Here is a 23,246-nt window from a genome sequence, read left to right on the forward strand (position 1 = left end):
ATTCAATTTTTTGTGCCTTTTCTATTTGTGTTTTTGTTTGTGTGTATGCATGCGAGCGCTTGTGCTTTTATGTATGTGAGTGCGTAAGTATGCAATGTATGTGCTCTCTCTCTCTCTCTCTCTCTCTCTCTCTCTCTGTGTGTGTGTGTGTGTGTGCGTAAGAGAGAGAGAGAGAGAGAGAGAGAGAGAGAGAGAGAGAGAGAGAGGGAGAGGGAGATGGAGAGGGAGAGGGAGAGGGAGAGGGATAGGGAGAGGGAGAGGGAGAGAGAGGGAGAGGGAGAGGGAGAGGGAGGGAGAGAAAGGGAGAGAGAGGGAGAGAGAGAGGGAGAGGAAGAGGGAGATGGAGAGGGAGAGAGAGGGAAAGAGAGGGAGAGGGAGAGGGAGAGGGAAAGGGAGAGGAAGAGGGAGAGGGAGAGGGAGAGGGAGGGAGAGAGAGAGAGGGGGGGGGGGAATGGAAAATTATTCTTTAGTTCCTTTAAGTGTAAGACGCAAATAGAGGCAGAGTGCAAAAACTGCCAGAATCATAAAATTATATATTGTTTCTTACAAATTAAGGATTTAACTTTGTCGCGAACCGAAATCCGGTTTTTCAATATTCTCGGGTAACATATCTGCCAAATTTTCATTATAACCAGGAGACATCAAAATGAGAAAAATTTTCGAATAACTTAAACAAGGATTCAAACGGAAGACGTAAGTTCAATAGAAAACGAACAATGCCCGGCTATACTTTATGAGTTAAGAAAAGAATTATTTATTTTTTGATACCATCATGAAACCCCCCCCCCCCCCGCACCAACCTCAAAAAAAAAAGATTTTTGGTTTAACTGATCAAAGCTGAAAAAGTGATTAAATTTCTCACTATTCGAACAAGTTCAAAATTCTGCGCAGTCTTTGTCTTAGTACAGATTTTAAACTGTATCTCTACGTGAACAATTTTTTAATTCTTGTCTCCTTGCCTTTTGGTAACTACATTTCAAGTGAAATGATGAGATTTTACGGAATATGACAAGGAACAAGTTTAGACATGAGTGTCTCTTCCTTTCTGTTTGCAAAGAATTTAATCGCTAGGATTTTTCAATCCTGGTGGAAATTAATTTTCTGTGTGTTTTAATAATTAAAAATAGGAAAGAACTGTAGTCAACAAAAACAACGTTTTAGACATTTTTTCTGGAGAAAAGTCAGAGCTCATTTTAAAGTTACACAACAACTTCTTGTATCGTTGAGTTGAATTAAATATTCATATCTCCCAGTGGAACAAAAATATACAACAAAACAAACTGGGTTCTTTTAATTGGTCTTTTCTGTTATACTGATGAAACTAAAATTGGAGTGTTTAGACTCGGAAAACCAAAAGTGAACTTGAAAAGTTATCGACAATTCTCAATTTTTCTTTGACGTTTGCTGTAAACTTTTTCAATTGGAACCAATAAATTTAAATTTCGTTACATGTTTAGCTTGACATTCGTTTTTGTGTGTTACGGTGGCGATTGATTTTTTTCCAACAGATACAAAAAACGGCACTCAAAATTTTTGAAGCCTAATTTGCTTTCTGTTTTTTTAAGTTAATTGTCACAATTATCTCTCTGATGAATATGAAAGAAATGATATAATCAACTATAAATTTTTTTGTGTTCTACAGTTAAATCTGGAAAATGTAAATTGTATCAATTATCTACAGCAAAATTTTAAAAAGTAACGAAAAATTAAAACAAATTATAGAAAAATTATTAAATTTTTGACCAAGGTTGTTATAGTTCATTTAACTTTAGCATGAATTGATCTAATAAAACAATTATCGTCCGAAACAATTCAGAGTTTAATTAGACAATATTATTGAAATTTCGGAGTGGAAATTTGTGAATTGCAGAGAATTACTTTGAAACATATTAATAAAATTTTGGATTGAAAGTTTCAATGAAAACTATGGCCACAAGTAATGCCTGCAATGTGAGCATTGGTTAACTTCTCAGCATTTTGTTATAAGAACATAATTACAATGAGAAAGGACTTTCCGGGAAAAAAAACGAAATATGGATAAGAAAAACAAAGCGCTTTCAAAGAAACTGTTCAAATTTGTTTTTAACTCTTTCAACTTCTTTCGCTTGTGGTAAAATTAATTAAAATACAAGAAACTGAAATAATTGCCTGACATTATTTATTTTTTGGCTGTTAAATCCAGTTTCCTAATCTGTAGACAGAATAAAGAAATTGTAGTTGCTTCAAATTTTTTAAATTAAAATAATGATTTTGGTTTTAATATAGGTTAGTAGTCAGCCCAAATTCACGTAATGTCACGGGGGGGGGGGGTGATACGTGTTTCTGGAGGCGCGGAAAACTTGAAAAGTTTTGCCGTCCTGGGTGTCAAAAAAATTCTAATTCAAAATTGAAAAATCGGTATCCTTTTTAAATCAGAATAGAGGTTTCTCGGTTTTTAAGTTGTGAATTAAAAGCAAGTCTGGCTGCGTGTGATAGAGTGCCATAAAATGCTAAACTTGGACAGCAAAAAAATTACACTTACTTTTTGGTGGTTTTATCCACATTTGTTTTTAATTCTATAGTTCTATTGACTATATGTTACCCATGTTAGTGTGTGACCTCAGATTAGAAATCTGCAAAATTTTAAGCAGAAAGACTTCACTTGGAAAAAACGTTATGTCTGATAGCCAATCGAACGCTATTGGCGTCAAAGTCAGCTTTAAAAATGAAAAAGAAAACAAGCTTGCGCAAAATCAAGACAAAATATAGGTAGACTTGACAAAAGCGACGAGCAAAAGGATATGAAATGTTACGACAATCACTAAAAAAGGACCTTGAAAAAGTTCGGTAAAAATATTCATATACCTATTTTTTTAAATGGGACAGTTAGTTTTGGAATACGGTTGCAGAATTTTGAGATAAGCTCATGTGTAAATTTGGACAAATTTATGCTAGTAATTTCCAGTAATAAGGAGTTCTAGAAAGGAGCAACTGTTATTTTTCAGTAAAAGTAGCTCTCCAAATATTGTTATGAGTTGTTAATACAAACAAGTGAATGCTGCTAAAATGTGAAAACAAAGATTACTGCAAATTTATTGAAGTTTAAACATGTTATTTGCATTATAAATCGGGTTATGTTATAAATTTTTGAGAAACTTTTATTTAAGAAGACTAATATGAGATTGAATTCTGCTCTGCATTGTTGTCAAAACAAAAAATGCAATAGAGCGTTGTATTCAAATACTTGGTAGAGAAATATATATGGTGATATTCCACCGCACATCAATAACTCAACTGTTGCCTTTTAGAGAGGAAAAGTCTGATGGCAATCCCGTTCATATGTCAGTAAGTGTTTATCAGCACATGCTCATGCTCGAGCTTGATACAGAATTGGTTTCTACGTCTACCAAAATAGCGTAATTGAAATCTTTCATTTACATTTATGTAAACATGTTGTTTTGTTTTTTATCCGAGACACCTCTTCAATAACTGGCTGCCAAGGGTTAGAAAGCGTTAGTCTGTCTATTACTTGGTCCAACATGTGTTTTTTCTTATCATAGAGAAAGGTACGATCCCATTACACCAGAGAGCTCTTCTATGTGCTTGGCTGCCGAGTTTAGGAAAGGCTATTTTTTTGTAGTGTCCCTTGAAAACAAGTGTGTTTTCAAAAAATCGTGTTTTCCATTTTTCTTAGTCTAACCAAAAGTGTTGTGAAACGTTTTTGTTTGTGTTTAGCGAAGAAGTATTGGTTTTTTGACAGAAGGTCATTCCCTTATACTTTATTTAAAAATACGGAATTGAAGTTTTAGTTGACCAATGATAATATTGACCAATGTGTGCAAAAACTAAACGCAGCATTTCAAAGAAAAACTCTCACACGGCACAATAGAAACTAACAAACAGATATTAACAAGAACAAAAACCAAAATCAAAGATTGGTTGGTCTCTAGTTCTTTAAGTTGTATAGGTTGGATCAAGTTTGCGCTTCTTCAGAGCAACGCAAAGGCTGACTAGAGGCGTTTCTGCTTGCAATTAATGTAATACGTGACGCTTCAGGAGTTGAAGGAGTTGGAGTTGTGTCAGGCAACGGAGAGTGGGGTAGAATTTTCATAATAGAATGTTTTGGTCTGTCAGGATTTTATAAAAACGCTCGATATTTACCATTTCCCTCCTGTAGTTTTCCTGGTTTTTGTTGAGGAATCTATTTATCATCAAAGTCGTTAAGATTTTTCCTCAAAATTTCATCTTTCGTCTCCGGATCGAATGGAAATTTACTTTATCTTGTAACTTCATCAATCGTGTTTTGCCTTCTTTTCATCAGCGCCTTCATTAGTCTGCATGAAGGGATGTAATGGGATTTTGATTTTAATATAGGTTAGTAGTCAGCCCAAATTCACGTAATGTCACGGGGGGGGGGGGGTGATACGTGTTTCTGGAGGCGCGGAAAACTTGAAAAGTTTTGCCGTCCTGGGTGTCAAAAAAATTCTAATTCAAAATTGAAAAATCGGTATCCTTTTTAAATCAGAATAGAGGTTTCTCGGTTTCTAAGTTGTGAATTAAAAGCAAGTCTGGCTGCGTGTGATAGAGTGCCATAAAATGCTAAACTTGGACAGCAAAAAAATTACAATTACTTTTTGGTGGTTTTATCCACATTTGTTTTTAATTCTATAGTTCTATTGACTATATGTTACCCATGTTAGTGTGTGACCTCAGATTAGAAATCTGCAAAATTTTAAGCAGAAAGACTTCACTTGGAAAAAAACGTTATGTCTGTTAGCCAAGCGAACTCTATCGGCGTCAAAGTCAGCTTCAAAAATGAAAAAGAAAACAAGCTTGCGCAAAATCAAGACAAAATATAGGTAGACTTGACAAAAGCGACGAGCAAAAGGATATGAAATGTTACGACAATCACTAAAAAAGTACCTTGAAAAAGTTCGGTAAAAATATTCATATACCTATTTTTTTAAATGGGACAGTTAGTTTTGGAATACGGTTGCAGAATTTTGAGATAAGCTCATGTGTAAATTTGGACAAATTTATGCTAGTAATTTCCAGTAATAAGGAGTTCTAGAAAGGAGCAACTGTTATTTTTCAGTAAAAGTAGCTCTCCAAATATTGTTATGAGTTGTTAATACAAACAAGTGAATGCTGCTAAAATGTGAAAACAAAGATTACTGCAAATCTATTGAAGTTTAAACATGTTATTTGCATTATAAATCGGGTTATGTTATAAATTTTTGAGAAACTTTTATTTAAGAAGACTAATATGAGATTAAATTCTGCTCTGCATTGTTGTCAAAACAAAAAATGCAATAGAGCGTTGTATTCAAATACTTGGTAGAGAAATATATATGGTGATATTCCACCGCACATCAATAACTCAACTGTTGCCTTTTAGAGAGGAAAAGTCTGATGGCAATCCCGTTCATATGTCAGTAAGTGTTTATCAGCACATGCTCATGCTCGAGCTTGATACAGAATTGGTTTCTACGTCTACCAAATTAGCGTAATTGAAATCTTTCATTTACACTTATGTAAACATGTTGTTTTGTTTTTTATCCGAGACACCTCTTCAATAACTGGCTGCCAAGGGTTAGAAAGCGTTAGTCTGTCTATTACTTGGTCCAACATGTGTTTTTTCTTATCATAGAGAAAGGTACGATCCCATTACACCAGAGAGCTCTTCTATGTGCTTGGCTGCCGAGTTTAGGAAAGGCTATTTTTTTGTAGTGTCCCTTGAAAACAAGTGTGTTTTCAAAAAATCGTGTTTTCCATTTTTCTTAGTCTAGCCAAAAGTGTTATGAAACGTTTTTGTTTGTGTTAAGCGAAGAAGTATTGCTTTTTTGACAGAAGGTCATTCCCTTATACTTTATTTCAAAATACGGAATTGAAGTTTTAGTTGACCAATGATAATATTGACCAATGTGTGCAAAAACTAAACGCAGCATTTCAAAGAAAAACTCTCACACGGCACAATAGAAACTAACAAACAGATATTAACAAGAACAAAAACCAAAATCAAAGATTGGTTGGTCTCTAGTTCTTTAAGTTGTATAGGTTGGATCAAGTTTGCGCTTCTTCAGAGCAACGCAAAGGCTGACTAGAGGCGTTTCTGCTTGCAATTAATGTAATACGTGACGCTTCAGGAGTTGAAGGAGTTGGAGTTGTGTCAGGCAACGGAGAGTGGGGTAGAATTTTCATAATAGAATGTTTTGGTCTGTCAGGATTTTATAAAAACGCTCGATATTTACCATTTCCCTCCTGTAGTTTTCCTGGTTTTTGTTGAGGAATCTATTTATCATCAAAGTCGTTAAGGTTTTTCCTCAAAATTTCATCTTTCGTCTCCGGATCGAATGGAAATTTACTTTATCTTGTAACTTGATCAATCGTGTTTTGCTTTCTTTTCATCAGCGCCTTCATTAGTCTGCATGAAGGGATGTAATGGGATTTTGGTTTTAATATAGGTTAGTAGTCAGCCCAAATTCACGTAATGTCACGGGGGGGGGGGGTGATACGTGTTTCTGGAGGCGCGGAAAACTTGAAAAGTTTTGCCGTCCTGGGTGCCAAAAAAATTCTAATCCAAAATTTAAAAATCGGTATCCTTTTTAAATCAGAATAGAGGTTTCTCGGTTTTTAAGTTGTGAATTAAAAGCAAGTCTGGCTGCGTGTGATAGAGTGCCATAAAATGCTAAACTTGGACAGCAAAAAAATTACGCTTACTTTTTGGTGGTTTTATCCACATTTGTTTTTAATTCTATAGTTCTATTGACTATATGTTACCCATGTTAGTGTGTGACCTCAGATTAGAAATCTGCAAAATTTTAAGCAGAAAGACTTCACTTGGAAAAAACGTTATGTCTGATAGCCAAGCGAACGCTATCGGCGTCAAAGTCAGCTTTAAAAATGAAAAAGAAAACAAGCTTGCGCAAAATCAAGACAAAATATAGGTAGACTTGACAAAAGCGACGAGCAAAAGGATATGAAATGTTACGACAATCACTAAAAAAGTACCTTGAAAAAGTTCGGTAAAATTATTCATATACCTGTTTTTTTAAATGGGACAGTTAGTTTTGGAATACGGTTGCAGAATTTTGAGATAAGCTCATGTGTAAATTTGGACAAATTTATGCTAGTAATTTCCAGTAATAAGGAGTTCTAGAAAGGAGCAACTGTTATTTTTCAGTAAAAGTAGCTCTCCAAATATTGTTATGAGTTGTTAATACAAACAAGTGAATGCTGCTAAAATGTGAAAACAAAGATTACTGCATATTTATTGAAGTTTAAACATGTTATTTGCATTATAAATCGGGTTATGTTATAAATTTTTGAGAAACTTTTATTTAAGAAGACTAATATGAGATTGAATTCTGCTCTGCATTGTTGTCAAAACAAAAAATGCAATAGAGCGTTGTATTCAAATACTTGGTAGAGAAATATATATGGTGATATTCCACCGCACATCAATAACTCAACTGTTGCCTTTTAGAGAGGAAAAGTCTGATGGCAATCCCGTTCATATGTCAGTAAGTGTTTATCAGCACATGCTCATGCTCGAGCTTGATACAGAATTGGTTTCTACGTCTACCAAATTAGCGTAATTGAAATCTTTCCTTTACACTTATGTAAACATGTTGTTTTGTTTTTTATCCGAGACACCTCTTCAATAACTGGCTGCCAAGGGTTAGAAAGCGTTAGTCTGTCTATTACTTGGTCCAACATGTGTTTTTTCTTATCATAGAGAAAGGTACGATCCCATTACACCAGAGAGCTCTTCTATGTGCTTGGCTGCCGAGTTTAGGAAAGGCTATTTTTTGTAGTGTCCCTTGGAAACAAGTGTGTTTTCAAAAAATCGTGTTTTCTATTTTTCTTAGTCTAGCCAAAAGTGTTGTGAAACGTTTTTGTTTGTGTTTAGCGAAGAAGTATTGCTTTTTTGACAGAAGGTCATTCCCTTATACTTTATTTAAAAATACGGAATTGAAGTTTTAGTTGACCAATGATAATATTGACCAATGTGTGCAAAAACTAAACGCAGCATTTCAAAGAAAAACTCTCACACGGCACAATAGAAACTAATAAACAGATATTAACAAGAACAAAAACCAAAATCAAAGATTGGTTGGTCTCTAGTTCTTTAAGTTGTATAGGTTGGATCAAGTTTGCGCTTCTTCAGAGCAACGCAAAGGCTGACTAGAGGCGTTTCTGCTTGCAATTAATGTAATACGTGACGCTTCAAGAGTTGAAGGAGTTGGAGTTGTGTCAGGCAACGGAGAGTGGGGTAGAATTTTCATAATAGAATGTTTTGGTCTGTCAGGATTTTATAAAAACGCTCGATATTTATCATTTCCCTCCTGTAGTTTTCCTGGTTTTTGTTGAGGAATCTATTTATCATCAAAGTCGTTAAGGTTTTTCCTCAAAATTTCATCTTTCGTCTCCGGATCGAATGGAAATTTACTTTATCTTGTAACTTGATCAATCGTGTTTTGCTTTCTTTTCATCAGCGCCTTCATTAGTCTGCATGAAGGGATGTAATGGGATTTTGGTTTTAATATAGGTTAGTAGTCAGCCCAAATTCACGTAATGTCACGGGGGGGGGGGGTGATACGTGTTTCTGGAGGCGCGGAAAACTTGAAAAGTTTTGCCTCCTGGGTGTCAAAAAAATTCTAATCCAAAATTTAAAAATCGGTATCCTTTTTAAATCAGAATAGAGGTTTCTCGGTTTTTAAGTTGTGAATTAAAAGCAAGTCTGGCTGCGTGTGATAGAGTGCCATAAAATGCTAAACTTGGACAGCAAAAAAATTACACTTACTTTTTGGTGGTTTTATCCACATTTCTTTTTAATTCTATAGTTCTATTGACTATATGTTACCCATGTTAGTGTGTGACCTCAGATTAGAAATCTGCAAAATTTTAAGCAGAAAGACTTCACTTGGAAAAAACGTTATGTCTGATAGCCAAGCGAACGCTATCGGCGTCAAAGTCAGCTTTAAAAATGAAAAATAATACAAGCTTGCGCAAAATCAAGACAAAATATAGGTAGACTTGACAAAAGCGACGAGCAAAAGGATATTAAATGTTACGACAATCACTAAAAAAGTACCCTGAAAAAGTTCGGTAAAATTATTCATATACCTGTTTTTTTAAATGGGACAGTTAGTTTTGGAATACGGTTGCAGAATTTTGAGATAAGCTCATGTGTAAATTTGGACAAATTTATGCTAGTAATTTCCAGTAATAAGGAGTTCAAGAAAGGAGCAACTGTTATTTTTCAGTAAAAGTAGCTCTCCAAATATTGTTATGAGTTGTTAATACAAACAAGTGAATGCTGCTAAAATGTGAAAACAAAGATTACTGCAAATTTATTGAAGTTTAAACATGTTATTTGCATTATAAATCGGGTTATGTTATAAATTTTTGAGAAACTTTTATTTAAGAAGACTAATATGAGATTGAATTCTGCTCTGCATTGTTGTCAAAACAAAAAATGCAATAGAGCGTTGTATTCAAATACTTGGTAGAGAAATATATATGGTGATATTCCACCGCACATCAATAACTCAACTGTTGCCTTTTAGAGAGGAAAAGTCTGATGGCAATCCCGTTCATATGTCAGTAAGTGTTTATCAGCACATGCTCATGCTCGAGCTTGATACAGAATTGGTTTCTACGTCTACCAAATTAGCGTAATTGAAATCTTTCCTTTACACTTATGTAAACATGTTGTTTTGTTTTTTATCCGAGACACCTCTTCAATAACTGGCTGCCAAGGGTTAGAAAGCGTTAGTCTGTCTATTACTTGGTCCAACATGTGTTTTTTCTTATCATAGAGAAAGGTACGATCCCATTACACCAGAGAGCTCTTCTATGTGCTTGGCTGCCGAGTTTAGGAAAGGCTATTTTTTTGTAGTGTCCCTTGAAAACAAGTGTGTTTTCAAAAAATCGTGTTTTCCATTTTTCTTAGTCTAGCCTAAAGTGTTGTGAAACGTTTTTGTTTGTGTTTAGCGAAGAAGTATTGCTTTTTTGACAGAAGGTCATTCCCTTATACTTTATTTAAAAATACGGAATTGAAGTTCTAGTTGACCAATGATAATATTGACCAATGTGTGCAAAAACTAAACGCAGCATTTCAAAGAAAAACTCTCACACGGCACAATAGAAACTAACAAACAGATATTAACAAGAACAAAAACCAAAATCAAAGATTGGTTGGTCTCTAGTTCTTTAAGTTGTATAGGTTGGATCAAGTTTGCGCTTCTTCAGAGCAACGCAAAGGCTGACTAGAGGCGTTTCTGCTTGCAATTAATGTAATACGTGACGCTTCAGGAGTTGAAGGAGTTGGAGTTGTGTCAGGCAACGGAGAGTGGGGTAGAATTTTCATAATAGAATGTTTTGGTCTGTCAGGATTTTATAAAAACGCTCGATATTTACCATTTCCCTCCTGTAGTTTTCCTGGTTTTTGTTGAGGAATCTATTTATCATCAAAGTCGTTAAGATTTTTCCTCAAATTTTCATCTTTCGTCTCCGGATCGAATGGAAATTTACTTTATCTTGTAACTTGATCAATCGTGTTTTGCTTTCTTTTCATCAGCGCCTTCATTAGTCCGCATGAAGGGATGTAATCCAAGAAGCCGTTTGGTAGCGCCAAGTAATTGATTGTTCTCCATTCATTGCCTTTGTAACTCTTGTTTTCTAATGAAGACTTTCTCTGTTTTTAGGTTTTTTATGCTATTGTTTATGAATTGGGACTGGCTTCTTCTCCCGAAAAAAATGACATGGTTCAAAGAAGACAACAATGAAGATGTAAAAATAAGATTAGTTTGTGCCCTTAAACAAAGAATTTCTTTGTAAAGTTTCTCTAGTTGAGATTTTTGTCCGCATTCAAAAGCTAGATATTAATTTTATATTTTTTATTGTTTTCCCTACAGATTTGGATGTGTTCGTTCTCAGATTAAATCAAACTACAGCACAATGCCGGTGGCTTCGTCCAGAAAATACAACTTTGGACCCGGTTACGCATTCAAGCTCCCATATAAAATGACACCCGTTTCAATGCCAATCTTTCCGTGTTTTTCCTGACACTATACTTTAAGCTTTTTCTCGTTTTTTCCCCAATTTTTCAAAGGTTTAGTAGAAAATCAGTTGTGCTAGACTTTGAGAGTTTTGTCATAAAAAAGGAGAATTTCCTTCTCAAAAAACTTGACTTTTGTACAAAAAACTACAACGACTTCGCCTCGGTCAAAACTCAGAAACTTATTATTTGTTGGCTGACCAAAAAATACACGGATTGACCTGGAAATAGAAAACTATCCGCGAAAAAATATTACAAAAATTATTAAACCCGTGGGGGAATCAACCAGCAGTTTTTACGCTAAAGAATAGGAAAAGATTGATTTATTTTCGGACTTGCACAACAATCCCGTTCTTGATTTACAAATCGACAAAATGACGAAAGAGGAAGCACCCATATTGCCGAGTTCGACTATTTGCGAGTTGACAACGCCGGACGGATGAAGCTTTCCGTTCGAGAGACGAAGCAATAAAGACTGGGAACCATTATCTTAAGCGAAAGTTTTTCTTGCTTCCAAAAACGCTCGCCGAAGAAGAAGTTTGCTTGTTCACTCAGCTCATTTACTATTAAAAAACCTTTTCTTCAGTGAAATAAGCAGAATCCAAGCGTTTCATCTCAATGTCTCTCCTCGGAACAACTTCTTTTGCCCAAAGGCCCTACTGGTGAAGATTATCAAAAACATGACCCAAGTTTGGCCCGGAAAAAATGGCTTTTAATAATTAACTACGAAAAACTGACAGAGGAAATGAGTGCTTTATGGTTCATTTGGAAAATTTTTTGAGTGATTATAACTGCTATCAACTAACTTATTTGATAGAATGATTTCTTTAATTTCGTTTTTTTTGCAAAAATATTCCAGTTTTTGAAGTGGAAGAAGTCATAGTTGATCAATTCGACACTGTATTTGAGAAATCGCACTTTGAAGGAAGAGCAGTGCTAAATTCTCTCAGCATTTTGCATTAAAACAACGCTGTCGAGGTCTGAAGTTGTGTTTTTTGTACAAGCGTTTGTAATACGACTGCTATTTACTTTTGTTATATCCAAATTGACTATTCTTAAACCCAGTTGCTAACAAAATTCAGTTCGGATATCTTTTTAATCATGTTTAGTTTGTGTGTTTCTTACCTAACCTTAGGCTATGAATAAGATTATAACAAGAGAGGGTCGCTTTTTCATGGCAGTGTTAGGGCTCTTGGGATCAGGCTAAACAGAATTAGTATTCAAATTGCTTTCAAGGAACAGGTTTCATCCTAAATCTGGAAAACATTCGGTTTCCTTGCAGAAAATTCAGCCAAAATACACAGAGGCTACCGAAAAACCACTAATAATCTATTCAAAAAAAAGCAAAAATTTAAATATTGTGCAAAATAGTGAGAACTGTCGTCCTCTATTTTGACGACTCCTAAGAAGAAGTCTTCAATAACAGATAGTTCATAAATTTCACTAAAGCAGGTCGTCACCCAAATTCAAACGTTTTTTATGTGAAACACAACCTATATCAATAAATTAAATGGTCAAGAACATTAGATTTAAACGTACCTCACAATATTTTGTTTAAATCACAGCGAGACACTCAGCAATTTGTCTATTTGTGTATGAATCAAGCACATTTTTTTCACAAACCTATTATGAGTTAGCAGCGAAAATATAATTTTAACATTTAGTCCTGGACCTGTTCCCAAAACGTCCCAGAACGAAGATTAAGTGAACATGAGATAAAAAACAATCAAAAGGGGACAATTTTTCGGAAAACTTCTGAATACCTCAATAACTAAACGAAAAAGTGGTTAATTTAAAAAGCAACTGCAGTTAGAACATTCGGTTCTCAATGGGCTTTCTATTGATACCATTCATATCTTTGTATGTCAAATGTATCCTTCGATCAAAATTTACAAAAAGTTATCGATTGATTATATAAATCGGCTTCTTCTAATGTGTTTTGGGCCAAAAACTTTGAGAACGGCACCAGTTTTTTTGTGCTTTTGCGTCTGATGGAATGAAGGTTTTGGATCAAAGATAGAGTTTTCAACTTTTGAAAAATAATGATTTACTGGCTTCAATTATTCTTGAATCGGGGGGAGGGGGCTATTGGATTTTTATTCAACCAGCCCCCTTTTTCGCCTGCAATGCACTTTATTTCTTTAATATTAATGTTTCTATATATGCAAAAAGGGGTTGGTAGTAATTTAATAATTGCATTTTTAATTTTCGTCTTTAATAGGTTGTCTCACGATAAGAAGTAAAACCGTTTCCTGTTAAATAATCCAATTAAATATCCACTTCCTTTCTCGACTTACTTTTATCTCAAGAAGGAAAATCGATTTCCCAAATTTTTGGTTCAATTTTCGTTAGAAAATCTCCTCTAAGTTGCTCTCGCTTTTAGAGTTTTGTTTTATTTGTGAAATAACTTCATTCATTAAAAGTGTTTGCTAAGTTTTCCAAATTTGCTCAAAAATGGCTGTTCTGAGAATAATGATTAAAAAGTATTTCATAGTTTTAACTTAAGTTAACACTAAGAATTTTTTTCCGCAATAATTTCTCAAATAAAGAATACTCGACCAATTACAAACTTATAATTATATCTAACTACTTATGAATTTAGTATAAACCTGCTGAGAATTATTATTTAAAAACTAGTCGAGGTTTTGCAGAGAAATAATGTAAAATGTTAAATAGCTGTGAAAATATTTTTTAACGCAAAACGCCCGAAGTTTTTAGAAGTGATAGCGGTGATTTATCGCACCAGTTGATTTTCTTAGCCGCGTTTATGGCATATATTAGCTTTGAGTGCAAAATTTAATTTCATTGACAATTTTTTTGAACGAATTATTCATAATGAAGATAACGATAAGTACGTTTGCAAAAAAGCTAGCCGTACTCTAATCATCAATGTTCGCTGGCTTCTATATCGGTAAAATTCAAAGATTTGATAAAAAATTTTATCATTTTTCTTTAAATTTCTACTCTAATTTCCAGCCAATTTTGTCCCTTATAGTTGGATAAATCAGCTATGAAACAGATCAAAAATCTACACCTGGTTTTCTAAGCCATAATGGATTATTATTATATCTCTTTTAACCAAGTAATCTATTATAACTGATTGACAGTCGATTAGAGAAATCAATTCGGCGTATGCCTCACAATCAAAAAGTCAAGCACATTTTTGTCTAGATTCTAAAATTTAGTCATTGAGATAAAACACCAGTCGAAATATTTAAGCTCCTCCGCTATTTAGTCACGCGTAAAACCATATTCGGCAAAGGTGCGTTGGAAGAGAAAATCTATAGAACGATAAACTAACAAAAATTTTCGTAAAATTTTTTGTAGGCTGAGGAAAAATGACGACAAAATATTGGTTTATTGCTTAAATTGTTGAAGAAAAATTTTTTGCTTTTGATTATCGCAACAATTCAACATATTCAGTTTGTCTGTTTCTCTTATCGCTCCCCAGAAGCTTGAGGTTTTCAGGGAAAAAACGGGAAAAACTGACTTGATTTTTGATGCACGGCGGCGGAAAAAGATTATCAATTATCGTCACTGTATTGAAGTGTGAACAAAAAAGGAGGGGCTAAAATTGAAGCATTAATTCAAAATATTTTCTTTAAATTGATTACAGAAATGCTTACCATCATTGCGGTTGTTTTCTTCGTACCATCGGGTGAGTTGGAAGCTTAACAAATTTTTTACATACATTTGTTTGAGTTTGAAACGGTTAATAAGAGAATTTCTAGATCAGTTTAGCAAAGTGTTCTTTGCATTGTCAACATCGACTTATTCGGAACTGTAAAGGTTATATACGAGTATGGTAGTCATACATGGATTATATTTGATTTCCTAGAAACCATACAGGGATCATACAAAAAATTTAAAAGCCGAAAAACTGTATAATTTGTATTTTCTATTGAAGTGGAAAAAATTTCTTAGCACTGATAGAAGATCATATATGACACATAAAACATATCGTTTAACTGTAATATTATTTAAAAACACTGTGTTTAATTCCGACATCAATCAAGACTCCTGAATTTTAATTTTTGAACTATTACAAGCTACATGAAGGTTATATTCTTACATTTTTAAGACTTGCTTCATTTTCATGTGTGGATTGGGCACTTGATTTACTAAATCTCAATTCAGAGGCCTCAGAAATGATTACCAGGAGGTTGGTGGCAGAATAAATCAGCGCTGAATTAGTCTAGAGACATTCTGTTTTTTAGGATGTTCAGTACTCTGTTCATATCACAATTTACAATGACCAGTCCTGATTTTTGCGTAAATTTTACAGAATTAAAAGTAATATGTTCAGTTTAACTCCCTCCAACAAGGTTTCCTTCATATGCGACTCGAACTCCCGCGTGGGCTTTAACGTTTTAACATTTAATTTGCGCATCAAGACTTAACCACTATGCAAAATGAGCTTTTTGGTAATTTCCTACACACTAGTTTGTGTATAAATTGCGTGTATACTAATATAGTAATTACCAGTTATAAGCTGCAATTGTATGACATTATTCTGCTCAGACTTATTTTTGGGGTATGAGTAATTTGCAGACTCTGCAAGATAAGTTTAGTCTGAGCGAACTCTAAGACCTCAATGTAATCAAAATGAATAGAAACTGCACATAAAGAAACTTAGAATATTCTGGAGGTGCAATGTTTCAGAACTGAATTAAGTTTTTACGGTTGAAACTTGCTGGTTCAGCGCTGAAATGCTCTGAGACTCAAGTTCGGGATATTTTGGAGGGGGGTGCAAATCTTTCCATTTTGCTCGTGAAGAACTGGAGAAGTAGAGTAATTACATCAATAAAATGTCATACCTAAAACCAATCTGACGCCAAAACGTACCTAAACATGATGAATACCTTATTCATCAAATTAACTCAATTTGCCTCCAGGGAGAACTAGTGTGAAATTTATTAAATTTTGGAATAAAAATTTTCACTGCAGTTGTATCCTGAAAAGATGGAAATGAGATTAGGAAAAAAGAATTGCAATGACCAGTCCGCTTTGTAATTATATAGTCAATGTCCACTGATTTTAGATTGCATTGGTTTACTTAATTTTTGGATGACTTCGCTTCGGAAACGTGATAAACAAATAACTCACACAGGTCATTAAAATGCATTACAGACATTAAGTTTACTTTGGTTCTTCATTAGCTGCTAACCCTGCGCAAAGAGCTATGGAGGCCTAATTATGAGGTCAAAATGTCGGCTTTTGATTTTTTCGAATTCTCCCGGCTCTTTAAAAATTACAGTTTACGAAGATCAGAGTTGTGCAAGTTGTTCGAGTATTTGTGCAAGCATCCTTACTTTTCGTTTGTTACTTTATAGTATATATATATATATATATATATATATATATATATATATATATTGCTTATGCAAAAATTTTTCATTGAGTTTTGCCATATTTAGTTTTTGGAAATATGTTGCCAGTTTTTGAGTTTTGCAATTTTTAGGGGCCAGTAAAACTTCTTTCTCTGCAGATTGCTTTTTTGACTGCTGTGACTTTTCCACAGGTAGTTTATTGAAAACGTTTCAGCCAACTACTTTGCTTCTGTTTGTCTCATATATGTACTGCAATGTTTTCACTAGCCTTTATCTAAGTTAAAGTTATTTTGCAATATGCGGCAAGAAATTGCCATTTTTTAAAAAAAAATCAGTATTGAAAAAGTTTAAATTATGATTAATTAATTTGCATAACAATTTCTAAATTTTGTTTGTCATATTTATGGTCCTGCATAGATTTTTCTAAATCTTGTTTTTCATGAGCTGAACAAGAAATTATTTCTTTTAGTTTTATCAACTCTTTTCCTATTGTACTTTTTATTTGTCGAAGATATCTTTCAACTGCCCGCATTTTTTCCCCGCTTTTGCGTTTTGGATAAAACATCTGATTTTCAATACTTACACCATAATTATCTACAATCCAAAAGCCTTTTTGAAGTTTTTTTTAAATTTAAAGAATATTTTTTGCCTGTTTGGCTCTTCTTAGTAATATTTTCTCGTGGTCAGGTCAATGGGTCACATTTCTTCATTACTTTCAATTGATTATGATTATATTTCAGGAATTTTTTTGCTACGTTTGTCTATGTTGGCTGAAATAATGACTATTCGTTGAAATTTGTTGTGTTGGAACTTTCGTGAAATTTCGATTTATGTTTTTGGCGCTCTCATATGCCTTTTGATCTTCAAGTTTATCAACGAAACTTCTGCTTGCACTAATGATTAAAATATTGATTAAATCAGTAGAGGACATTGTAGTGAAATATATTTATATATATATATATATATATATATATATATGTATACTATAGGATTTATTAATCTTTTAAGTTAATACGCAAATACAACTCGAAAAAGTGACCGGATAAAATTTGGTTGCACATAAGATTCCGACCCTTCTCATCTGGAAATTATCTGGACCAAAAAATTGTTTTCAAGGTATGATATATTATCTTTGATAGTTATTTTATTGACCTAGAGTAGAGCTTTGAAAAATAGGTTTTCGTGAAAATTTTTGTACTGTTAGAAACTGTCAATATTTACCTCATCCTACTGATCAAATTGTTTCTCTAAACTGTTTGATCGCAAACGTCTGTTGCCAGAATTGTTTTCAAACGTTGCAAACATCAATTTATACTTTTCGGCTTTTTGAAGAATTTCATAGCATCAGTTTTCTGGCCGTCCTCTTTGGCAATTTTAGGACACAGAAAATAAACATTTCTTTCTCGGGGTAAAAAATTTATTTGAATATTGCAAACAATTTTTGATATAATATTCGTTTGTTAAGTTATGATGTATTTCTAACCATTCTATCGAAATTCAAAAACAAAGTTTTCAACAATAAAAAATTGCAGATGAACACATGATAGAAAGAATAGTAAACAAAAAAGAACAGAAAAAAACTGTGGACATTGATTGGTAACTGTTTGCTCAACGGTATTTTTCAAAACGTTGCGGTTCAACTTCAAATTCATAACTGATTCTTATGATTATTTTCATTGAATTCTGACTGCCTTTTTTTCTGAAAACGAGATTACCTAAATATGAAAAAAGAAGCGAAAACTTAGCTGAACGAAGCAACACCGTCGCAGTAAAGATGTTTGTTCTATAAAAGTTAGATTTCGAAAAGCTGTGAACAGTTTCTCCAAAATTTGTCAAAAACCAAACCATTTAACTTTCCACAAAAAGAGGTTTTTTTAATCTAACTTTTAGTCCAAAAAGTGGATTCATATCAATTGAAATTTACTTCCTGCAGGTCAAATAATGTTGCATTGCATAATTTGTCTAAGTTCACTCACCGTTTTTGCTCACTGTAGACCATGTTTTGTCTGTTTATTTACTTTGAAATTAAATTATGGGTTACATATGTAACCCATAGTTTAATTTCAAAGTAAACAAACAGCTACGGAAAACGTTAGATTAACATTTTTGACTGTCTTCAAGTTTAAAACTGCTGAGTTTTTGAGACGATTATCTTGCAAGATACTTGCAAGTTTCTTGCAAGATAAACTTCCGGATCTTGGATCTTGCAAGATAAACGTTGTCTGCAAGAGTCTTGCAAGATAAACGTTATTTGCAAGAATCTGCAAGATCTTACAAGATAACCGTTGGTGTTCGTCTGGGGATACCGTCTTTTGTTGCTCCTTGCGTCAAGTTAATTGTTTATATCAAGCGGAAATATATAGACCAAAACTGATGAACGACTGTAATATTTACAGATTTTTGTGAGACTGAATTGTGTAAAAGGATGACACTAGTTTTTAGTGGATTTTCAGATTTAAAGTTTAGCTAAAAAAGATTATTTTCATCAATTTAAAGAAAAGGGTTGAATTGTTTAAAAATTCGCAAAATCATTTGCAATAATAGTAGAGCCAAACCGCTCCAGAGAACTTGAGAACAGTTAAACTTTTTGGGTATTGCGCAAAATAGTCTGTTTATGTTTTTCACATATTTCCCCAAAATAGGCTGATTTGCGTCTATTTTTTGTGTAAATCCAGTACATCTTCAAAAGTTCAACCAAATTATTAATACCGGGGGAATGGTTTGGAAAAAAAGGGAACAAAAAGGTGAAAATCAGCCAAATGTTCAGAAACATATAAACCTATAGAACTTATCAGAAAACTGAAACTCAAAAAAACTCTCCTATCAAACTTTTTGGGTATTGCGCAAAATAGTCTGTTTATGTTTTTCACATATTTCCCCAAAATAGGCTGATTTGCGTCTATTTTTTGTGAAAATCCAGTACATCTTCAAAAGTTCAACCAAATTATTAATACCGGGGGAATGGTTTGGAAAAAAAGGGAACAAAAAGGTGAAAATCAGCCAAAAGTTCAGAAACATATAAACCTATAGAACTTATCAGAAAACTGAAACTCAAAAAAACTCTCCTATCAAAACATCATACGCTAGACAGGTTTTCTATTGATACAACTGTAACAACCCAACCGTGTTATTACCCAGGTTTAGACCCCGACTTATGAAAAGACTTTATAATTTTAGTAGTGGAGTACAGTATTGACTATAAATACACGGTCCAGCTCCTAACTAAAGTCGAGTTAAAGTCTTTTCATGGTTCACGATAAGGTTTTTTCATAGCAGATTAAGGTCGAGCATGGTCTCTCGAGCATTGGTTTTTCACGAGTTGAGGATCGCATTTTGTGGGATTAATAAAGTTAACTTCTCTATAATTTTTATTATTTGATATGTAACACCTACCAGCAACACCAAACTAGCGTTGCAACAGGCAGTCAACCTTCAAGTAAAAGGTGGCATTTCGCCTAAAACTCATAAGAAATATTGACTTCTTAAGATAAATTAGTTTTCACAATTAACTAATATACCGAATTTATTCGGCTGAATTCAACTAGCTAACAGAGCGCTAACAATCGACATTTCACCGCAATGATTTTAATGTGTTATCATTTATTTCATTTGATTTTAAAAATTGTTTTTTCAAACATGTTTATAAAAGCACAGTTCGTTTTTTTGAGCAAATATAAGAAACATTGAAATGTTTGAACGGTTAAAACCCGTTGACTACGTTATAGGCAAGAACCAATTTTCAATGCAAATTTAAATTTTTCGGGTCCAGCATGAAAATTTTAGGTCGAGGTAAAGTCGAGCACCATATTCGGGTAAAGCTAAAGACCAGCATCAAAAACTTTGGACGAGCTGAACTCTATCTGGAGGACTAGGTCCAGCTAAAGTATTTTCGTGGGGTGTTTGAGTCCAACATGGTCTCTTCATGCCACTTTTTGTTCGAGCATGGTCTTTTCATAAGTCGAGGCCTAAACCTGTGTAGCTAACTCCATATACTGCTAAAGAATTAGATCTCAGAGGACTCACACCTACTATCTCCAGAACAGCGCCCACGCATGCTACCGCTGCACCAAAACTCTGATGAAGGAGCAACTTTGTTAGCTTGATATACAAGCTGTGTTATTACACAACTCATATCTCTGCTTTAATACATCAGTCGGCCAAAAATTACTGAACAAAAAAATCAGTTGAGCTTTTAGCCCACCCCCTCCTCCTGGGGTAAGAAAAATTAAGTATACGATGGTTCCCGATAATTAAGTTCCCGATAAAATAAAGATTGTTTTTCTTGAGAGATATAACAATTTTGATAATAAAAATTTTCATTTAAGTTTTTGAATCTGGTTGCTCTTCGTTTATATAGATTTTTTCCCGGTAATTTTACTGTCTAAGTGTTTGCCAGTTTTACTATCTGGTAGGGAATGCAATTATTGTGCACCCACTAAGCTGGAAGGCTTAATAGGAAAAGATTCAATGCCTTTGTCTAATATCATTCGGTGTTGAATATTACATTTAGGCAAATATGGGCAAATATAGACTCCCCCTTTATTTGGTTATTTTGACTCACAGAAGTTCATTGGTCTATAGCTTGGCGGCCAAAAAGGCAATTCGAAAACTTGACAGGCAGGCTGTAAAAAGTCAAAAAACACGCGCTCTTTCTTTTATTCACGTTGTTAGACCTGACAAATCAGTCATTTGAACGAGTTTTTTTATTGCATCATCGATTGCTTAAAAACAAAACAACTTTGTTTAATTTTTTGTGACGTTTTGTTTGCGCGTCATACTACAAATATTTTCTGACCGGCTTATTTTTAACCTTTCAACAAACTTTCATAAAACCAAAATGCATGCTCATATGATCAAAGAAAGACATTGTCTCATAAAATTCGATTTACGACCGAAATTTGACACTGCAACAAAAGTGTGCAAACAAATGGGAAACTGTGATGAACAAATGAACTGTTAAATCAACTAATCCAAAAAACGAAATCATAAACGGTCAAGAGCAACATTTATTGTCAAAAAATGCATAAATATTAGAAAGTCTAAAAATTCAATTTTATTAGGATGTTTCCCATTATAGTTTCCAGAAGTTGATGGGACTGGAAGTTCTACTTTGTTTGACTACCTGTATGATCACTTTTGTGTTCTGCGATTCTAGGAATTTTGACTGACAGGCGACTCAGGCGACAAAACAGAAATGAGAAATTTATAGCTTAAATATTATTGGTCCACAGATCTGATTGGTCCAAATTTCTCTAGTTCGTCCGACCATTATAGAATTGGCGAGTAATCGACTTTGTCGGCCTACATTCATTTGAGTAATTTTTTCACCGCATCTCATTTTTAAATGAACTATTTGTATATAGAGCTGCTAATAAGAAGCTAAATTTTTAAGACAGCTTTTAAAAAACTTACTAGCCCTCTATCTTATAATGACGTTAAATCATTCCTTAATCGAATCAAAAAACATGTAATGAAAATTCGGCAACGCTAAAAACATCTGTATTTTAAAAAATAGTCTATGAATCGATCTAAATAATGAATAACTCTAATAATGAAAAATTGATTGATAAAAGAAAAGAGGAAGGTTTTTTTAACAAAATTGTGTTTTGCATGTTGTGTCAGCATTACATGCAAATCCAAATAATCTATGGAGCAGCAATAATTTACAGTTTACAGCAAATTGAAATACAATTTAAAAATCAAATTTGTACCCTGTCGCTTTCCTTTGAAGTATTTTGCTATTTACTGGTTAATACAAACTCATAATTTAGTGCAAATTCCCCCTTTTTTTGGCCTAAGGATTTCACTTACGGAAAAATTGAACTAATCTGTAGTGTTTTCCACAGAACGTTTGATTTTTGCGGAAAACGCTGACGAAACAAAGTGGCATACATAGAATTCTGTCAGTGGATTTCACAAAGCATATAAAGGCATTTCTACTTTTTAAATTCTGAACTTCTTAAAGCAATAACGTGTGGATTATATTTACTTGTTTAGTCAATAATTAAATGCGCAAATATCCCCTCGCTCCTATTTGAGGTTGGTTTATATAATCAAGGGCGATTAATTCCGATTTCGAGAAAATTAGTTCAAGATTATTTCTGAGATCAACTCAAATATAGTGGTTTTTGGATTAGGTTCAAATTTTGGCTACGTATGACTTGTTTTAAAAACTGAACTATAATCAATTTCAATCAGCAAAAAAAAAGATAGAACTATCAATTAAACGAAAACTATAAATATGGACTTTTTCAGTTTCAATTTTTATTTTCAATCAATTTTCTATCTAACATTCTATCCACCCGGGTTTATTTACATGGCATCCTCTTCTCCTTCCCCTATTGCAGACATAACACGATTTCAAATGCAAAACCGGCTCCAAAAATCTTAGATGGACAAACTATCGCTCAAAGACAAGAAGCAACTTTTGAAATGGAGAAACCATTTCACAATCCCTGCAGATAGTTTCGGAGCCAACTACTTCCGAGAATGATATGAGCTTCAATCGATCATCATCACTGCACTTCAATTTCTCGAAAATGCAGATTCGCCCGAGTTCCCTCCAGTTCCAATTACACTCCTTCAAATTTTCATTAGCAAGATTTCCTTATCGGATGGGGACATGTATTTGTCCTCGTTCTCTTCTTCTTCTACTGGAGCTGGAACTTTGAGTGGCCCCATATTATTAACATCGAGCAAGGCTGGGAATGGCAGGTTTTGGGTTATAATGCTAAATCTAATCCAGAGTGAACAACCGTTTTGATCGTTGCCAACACCACCAACTTTTAAGAAATACCAGATATTGTATAGATCGAACCCTCTTTATTTCCAGATGCAATGTCTCAGGTACACTCAAAAATCCTGCTTCAAAT

The 23,246-nt window shown here is 33.8% G+C and overlaps 1 protein-coding gene across 2 annotated transcripts in view; it reads left to right on the top strand.

Annotated features, from left to right (window-relative positions):
* Positions 1-1,419: 1,419 nt before the first annotated feature.
* LOC142354252 (uncharacterized) overlaps positions 1,420-23,246 on the top strand; it is a 57,824-nt gene continuing 35,997 nt past the window's right edge. The window contains exons 1-2 of one of the 2 annotated variants that reach the window (XM_075406512.1): positions 1,420-1,483; positions 14,593-14,702. In XM_075406512.1, coding sequence (XP_075262627.1) covers positions 14,663-14,702 — 40 coding nt within the window. In that variant the 5' untranslated portion in view covers positions 1,420-1,483; positions 14,593-14,662. Of the gene's footprint in view, positions 1,484-14,068; positions 14,703-23,246 lie in introns of those variants that run through there. The other variant, XM_075406511.1, reaches the window with a different exon arrangement.

This window comes from Convolutriloba macropyga, chromosome 15, assembly GCF_964194025.1.
Source record: "Convolutriloba macropyga chromosome 15, txConMacr16.3, whole genome shotgun sequence".
NCBI classification, from domain to species: domain Eukaryota; kingdom Metazoa; phylum Xenacoelomorpha; order Acoela; family Convolutidae; genus Convolutriloba; species Convolutriloba macropyga.